Below are 7,414 nucleotides of genomic sequence, written 5' to 3' on the forward strand. Positions count from 1 at the left end.
ATAATTATCAATTTTGATATGATACGACTTTTACCTATCGTTTCGGCCTGATTTGAACTTGAAAATACGTCAAATAAATGCTAGAGACAAAGAAAAGTCTGCAGCGATTTTGATAGCCACGCAGTGCAAGTGTTATTTATACGTACGTCATTATTTCATAGAAGTTTGACGTTTAAAATAACACTTGCCCTGCGTGTGCTATCAAAATCGTTGCAGAGTTTTCTTGGTCCAACTCTAGTTTCCTTCGCGTTCTCGCGTCTCACTGTCACGTTTTTAAATTTTAGAATAGTACGACTACCATCAGTTTGGCATTGACATAAACGCTATCGTGAACGTAATTTACTTTCTATGCATCTAGTTCGTACTGACATATTAGTGCTAAAGAGATATATAGAAAGTAAATTACGTTCACGATAGCGTTTATGTCAATGCCAAACTGATGGTAGTCGTATAGGTATGTATTGATGTAGTAACGTAGTTCGTAGTTGAAGACTAACATTATTTCGCATACATAAACTCGATTTCATTATTCGTATTGTCTGTCTGTCCCATTGTTTCCGCCAGTAATTGGGAGAGCATGTTCGCGCCCAAGTGGGCAACATGGTTCGGGATGTACAATGTATTGTTTTACTTTGCTACAATGCCAGAACAGGCATTCAAACTTAACAAGTCAATCAAGTTGGATTTGATATTGATTTGATTTCACTTGTCGTATATGGACAATACACTCTTTTTTGGGCAGTCGTGTAACAAATTGAAGTTATATTTATCAAAGGGTAACTTAAGTCTTGTGTTGTTGTGTTGGTCTTTACACTCTTTACAGTCATCGCAGCCGGTGTAGGCTGTGGACTACCTCCTCAAAATGCCTTCTTTAGTCGCTGCAACTATCATCTGCAAAGATGCTGTGGCCAATGATGATGATGAACTTAAGTCGCTAATAAACCAAATAATTCTTCTTGAAAATCTTAGAACTAATGACTGTGTTAAATAATTTGCCATTTACCAAATAAATAGGTAAGTACCTATAGTGATTATATAGTAAGCTAGGTATACGTTATTTTTCTATTTTACGTATAGCAGGCTATTGTTGACAGGGATTTAAACGTAAATATTTTACGCAACCTTAAATATTTTCCCCTTAAAAACCCGAAATACCCAACACTATCCCGTCGACAGCTCTAAAACAAGAAACACAATCTTTAATGAACCAATTAGTGCACTCAGATCATTATGTCGTCACGGCTCACAATAAATAACTTAATTTCTCCGCTGAAAATCAAAGTATGAAGACGTTCGAAAACCGACCGGAGTTGCGACGTTTCGTTCCGTCACGTCACCGACACGGCTCATCCGACGTTTCGATCCGTCACGTCACCGTCACGGCTCATGGGATAGTCACGCGACGCGATGCGTTTCTGAGCGGCGCCTGGGCTAAGGGTGAACTATTACTTGATTAGTGACGCCACAGAAGAAATAATAGTACTACCGTGCAGAAAGGACACTTCCTACTAACCCGAAGTTTGATAGCGATTCAGGGTCGAATCATACTATCCCTTTCTAATATATGGCACTCTCCCTTTCGGCTATTTAGGGTTGTCAAAATTCAAGTCATTATCTTATTTGTGGTCGTGCATGCACAAGGAAGTCAAGTGGTGCCAACCCTAATAAGTTAAATGCTCGGAGCAATGCTGAGCCGAACGGAGCCGAGTTCCACCGAAGTCAGGAGTGTCTCCCCACTGGTGACGCTTCGGGAATAGGTGTTGACATTAGTGCGGGTATTACTGGAGCATTGAAACTTCAGAAGAGATGATTTAATCCGGATCTTTTCTTAAATGTCGTCTTTTCCTAATGTCCAGTTGTGTCCAGCCTCTATGCGTCGTCAAGGGTAAATCCGGAGCTATTTTGATTTTGTGGATGACCAGATGGACGGCTTTGAATCTGTCTGAATCGTCTCAAGCGTCATTCTACCAGTGTTTCTGCCATTTTATTATTAAAATGCACTTTATGACGAGATGCTAATAGGAGAAAAACGGATTGACCGAGCTGCGTTCAAAAAAGTGCATTACTGATGTTGAAGCTAAAGCTGAAATGGGAGTGGGCCGGCAAAGTTTGCCGCATATTCACCCACAAAATAGCGATGGTGGGCAAGGACCAGGCGGAGATGGCGGGATGACTTGGACGTATGTCTCAACGGCTGGCCAAAGATACCGTGACGGAGAAATAGCAAAGGGACCTTTACCCAGAAGTAGGACGCCATAGTCCGTGGCGCTCACGACAAAAAAGTGTGATATACGACAAATGATGATGATGGAATTTCCTTTTGCAGAGTTGCTGCTTTTGACTCACAGATTGATTTAGGAAGGGGAGCCAACCGGATTTTTGATGCAAAATTTTGACTTAAGGGGGGGTGCCCCCCGAAATTTGTAAAAAATAAAGTTTTGCAATGTGGTCAAGTTTGGTATCATTTTCGTGTAACTCAAGGATGCTAAATTCGATTCTGATATTTTATTTATATGGTTTCATATAAATAATTTCAAAAAACCTGAAAAATAAAAATTTTCAATTTTTTTTTTCGATTGCTTCGATATTTTTTGCTCGGTCTGATTCTACTCACTAGAGTCACTATTACGAATATAATTAATCCATATCTTTAAATTGCTTGAGGCGGCTCTTCAGACAAACTTTTTTTGTGACAGATCCAGCGTGAATGTTCACAGTCGCGTATCATTTACTCAGTTTCTTATCAAAACGCCTTATATCCTCCGCTGCTCCCGTTTTAATTTCGACCTTATAATTAGTAGTAGAAGGTTGTCTTCTGAATATCTAGTGTAAGAGACATAAGTCTTTTTGAAAGGTCACTCACCATTTCTTCCAGGCGGTGCTGTTAATTGATGGCGCTAATAGGCCGTAATGTTACAGATAGCTAGGACACTCGTTCAAATTTTAATTTAATACTACGTTACTGATTTAAAACGGTTTATATCCCGTTTATAACTCTTTACAGCGTTCGGTGTCAACAGGAGACTACGGCTCGATTCGGGAAATGAATAAGAGATGCACTAGATATGAAATAGTAAAATTATGTGACGTTCCATGACAAAAGGTAGGTACCTTATGGCGGCTGGCGCTTGCGTCGCATAGCGCCGAAATACTGGAGCGACGTTAATAATCGTAAGCGCCAACCGCCATAAGGTACCTTTATCCGTGGGACGTCACATATCTTTACTATATCGTAATAGTTAATCTCTAATTCACTTTCCGAATCGCGCCGTAAGGAACATCACTATTTAGTATACTTACTAGCTTTTACTCGCGCCTGTCGCGACTTTATCTGCGTAGAATGATGATTGATGAAATGATGATGAGTGACTGCGCCAGCAAGCAGTACCTATACCTACTGCTCAAGGACGCAGCGTTGGTCACACAAGAGAGCCATGAAAAACTATAGGTAGGTACTTATACCTAGTAGGTACTAGGTACTTATGTCCTTTTTCGGGACTGAAAGTTTTTTCATATTAAATGAAGGAGAAGGAGAAGGTGACAGACGGAGAGACAGAGTGGCTGCCGCATTTATAATAATAGGATCTACGATTGTTTGCCACCGTTATTCGACTTATGTGTCCGCTAATTAAGCCATTCACACACGAACGTCGCACCGGCCAGCTGTCTTAACGACATGTTATCCAATTCCATGCTTTGACTGGCGTGAAAAGGTCATAGGTTATTTTTACTCCGTGATATCGCAGTGATACGGTGAACGAGATTGGTGTGATGTTGCTACTATTTATGTATTTCTCATTTGCATAAACGAAATAAGCTAATAACTAATGAAGAAAATAAAATATCTTATTTTGTTCATAGTTTTTATAAAATACTTCGTTTGCCTACTTGTTTATTACATATATGTAATAACGTAATATTTATTTACAGATAATTTTACTATAATTGTTAAGATGGCTGTAAAAATTATTTATGAAATAATGCACTAATATTCTAAACTATTTATAAAACATGAGCATACCTATGTATGTACATAATACTTAATTATCAATTCATGATAGTATGATAAAAGGTCCATCATCTACCTATGTAGTTCCTTACATAGTATTGCACTTGTGCCCTTCATTGTATAGATAGACTTGGAGTTTTGTAATTTGTAATATACCTTGCTAAGTAAAGCACATACAAGACAGTCCTAAAAAACTGGGATATTAGTTAAATCTATAATACCGCAAATAAATACAATGAGTGCATCTATTACCTATAAAATAAATATATTCTTCAGTCCATAAACTTCACTATTTCTTCTTTTCTAACGAGGGTATTAATCACAATTTTAATAATACATCACTATCAGCTATAACACCATCAATGAACTCGTTCCATTTCTTCTCAAATGCTTTAAATAACTTCGTTTTCCCCTTGTCATCTAAAGCACTGTACCTTATAGAGTTGATCGCCAGTTGCTTAAGCATCCTCAAGTCGGCGTGTTTACTGGCGATGGCCACAAAGGCCACATAGAAGTCGTCGGACAGGGGCTTCGCGCCCCATACGCCGGGGTCATCGCTCGAGAGGACCACAGGAAGACCTAGCGCCAAGTACGTCGCCAGAGGATGGTTCCTCAGGTCCTGGACTAAGGATAAGACAGAGTTCGATATCACATTCACTTCTATAGCTATGTCATTACGGTGGACCGCTTTAATAAGCGCTGGGTGCTTCATCAGCGCATACCCGTGTCCTATCCTTTTAGATCCAAGCAATATCGCATCAAAAAGATTCTCGTCCGTTGGAGTCCCATACCAGTTGGTTTCACCGCCGTGGAAGTAATAATTTACCTCATCCTTGGCTTCTAATAGGGCTGGTAAGAAATTTCTTAAAGGTTTACCCAAATCCTCTTGGCCTACAAGATCGAAACCTGCGAATATGTTTGGCATGGCCTTCTTTAACTGACGAGCCAAGTTTAAAGATTCTCGCACTTGTTCTACACTCGCTGAACGGGCTCTGGTAACGATAATCTTTATGCCGATAAAACCTGGGTTCTCTTTTATGAATTTGTCCGTAACTTCCTTATAAAGAGTCGCTAAATATAGTTTATCATGCTGAGTGCCATCTAGTTCGTACAAGCTGGATAAACCGCTGCGCACTTCAATATACATTACATTGTCATTGTAAAAGTCCTGTAAAGCTTGGTAAAACATTTTTTCTCTGACAGGCCTATAGTTTATCAAAGATTTGATCGTGTAATATACTTTGTTGAACTGTTTCCATGCTTCGTTCACATTTGTATTAAATCCCATATGGTCTTCGGTGCCTAAAGTGAAGTGTTCCTTTAATTTTGCGTCGAATTGGGCTACGTCATCGGATGCGTGTCTGAGTGTGCTCAGGAGATTCCATTTAACCGGGCAAGGTCGCAGCGGCTCGGCGTCGGAGAAGTGTAATTTTAAATCATCTTCTGTGAGACAAGCGTATAAGTGGTCTTCATACGTCAACTTCACCATGTAATCCGCGTCGAGCATCAAGGAACTGTGCACATGCAACGCCGCCCCTTTCGGCATCCGTCGCATCAATTGATACACTTTAGAGTGCTTCATATCGTCTTTATACGTGAAATAAGGTCTAGAAAAGTTGAAAAACTGCGGGTTATCAAACGAGTTGTCCAGTTCTTTCTCTTTCAAGCGCATGAGGATATCGTTGACCGCTTTTTCTTTTTCTGTGAGATGCAGTTTGCCTCCGACAGATTCGTTGATTTCCATTTCTAGTAAATCTGCTCTGTTGTGCGTGTATTCGTTGATCGGTATGTCGTCGTCGATGGCTCTCGCGCGGGACGGATCCGCGGAAAGCAAACACAAAACATTCGTAATCACAATAAGCCGCATGTTGTTGTTTTTTTCGCGGGACACCGGGATTGACTCCGTCTTGACTCGACGCCTCGAGTGCGATTACTGTGGTCAGAGTGTTGACGTCCATTCGTTTATATAGGTATCTAGTAAGTTTTATTTTTTCGCGGCAAATAGCTTTTACACAGAGGGGAATAAAAAATTCAAGGCAATAATGGTGGAGTTACGCAAAGAAACTCGAGACTGAAGGATCGCTATTAAAGTACTCTGCGTTTATCAATGTTACTTTACTTCTACAGTTTTTTCTCGCTGTTGGTAAATTATGAGGTCGGTCATTGAACGTGTGGGTTTGAGTTTTATTGATAGATTGGCGTTTTATGTGAGCGATATATTTAGGTGTATAGGTCAATGTCCAGATACATGTATTAAAAATACCGTTATATCGATAAGACGTAAGATCAATCTTCGAGTAAAATGTGAAATGGTACCTAGTTGGTACGTTTTGGCTGCAACACATGATTTGAATGACATTAATATTGGAAAAAGATTGTGTACACACCTACTTTTTTATATACCACGTCGGTGGCAAGCAAGCACACGGCCCGCCTATGGACATTTTGACTGCTGATTCAATACAAAAAATGCCTGTCTGTGAAAAAAAATCGACACAATTCTAAGATATTAAGGTAATCTCCCGGCTTCATCATCAATTCATCGGACGTCGAAACCGCCTTTTCATACAAACATAGTCCCCATTTCCTCTCTGGATGTTGTCATTATTGAAAATGTTTTGACACAACTTCATGTAATCAACCACAGCTATGCCTTGTTTTATTGTTTTCGAATTTTTGTTTATTACACTTATAAGAGTTAGGAGCATTAAAAAATTGTACATCTATAAAATTCGTTTTTCGCTTCTACTTACTCAACTCTCATAATAATCATAAAATCTATAAAACCGGCCAAGTGCGAGTCGGACCCTCGCACGAAGGGTTCCGTACCATTACGCTTAAAGCTGCAAAAACAAAAATCACAGCCTGGTGACAGACAGACGGACAGTGGAGTGATGGAGTCTTAGTAATAGGGTCCCGTTTTTACCCTTTGGGTACGGAACCCTAAAAAAGTCGAGCTACGGTCAATATACATCAAATTGTGTAAACATACATACTTTCTACAGTTTTAATATCCAGAGCCAAAACCCTCTCGCGCATGAGAGGAGGCCTGTGCTCAGCAGTGGGACGTAAATAGGCTGAAATGATGATGATGAATATCCAGAGAGGAAAATGAGGACTACGTTTGTATGGAGAACAGATCATTCCCTTTCCTCTTAATGTACTTAATATTACATTCTTAACAGAGTTACATAACTTATTTCATCATTACTGTTTCTCTGTATTAGCTTTATTATAGGAAAATATTAGTCTAAATAAATCGTAAACATCAACTGAAGTGATGACTCATCTCTGTATCCTAGCTGAGGGCCTACCGCGAACCACGTTCAACGTGTAGCTTCTCTGTCGCGCTTGTAAATTAGTGCTAATACTTAGTAGGAGATCCCACATATGGTCGACCTTCAC

General features: G+C 39.7%; 1 protein-coding gene across 1 annotated transcript; it reads right to left on the bottom strand.

Annotated features, from left to right (window-relative positions):
- Window positions 1-3,704: 3,704 nt before the first annotated feature.
- On the bottom strand, window positions 3,705-6,029 carry LOC134674316 (adenosine deaminase 2-like). Its single transcript, XM_063532341.1, has one exon. The coding sequence runs from the start codon at window positions 5,874-5,876 to the stop codon at window positions 4,329-4,331; it is 1,548 nt and encodes a 515-aa protein (XP_063388411.1). The 5' UTR covers window positions 5,877-6,029; the 3' UTR covers window positions 3,705-4,328.
- Window positions 6,030-7,414: the final 1,385 nt, after the last annotated feature.

Source organism: Cydia fagiglandana, chromosome 20 (assembly GCF_963556715.1).
Source record: "Cydia fagiglandana chromosome 20, ilCydFagi1.1, whole genome shotgun sequence".
NCBI lineage: Eukaryota > Metazoa > Arthropoda > Insecta > Lepidoptera > Tortricidae > Cydia > Cydia fagiglandana.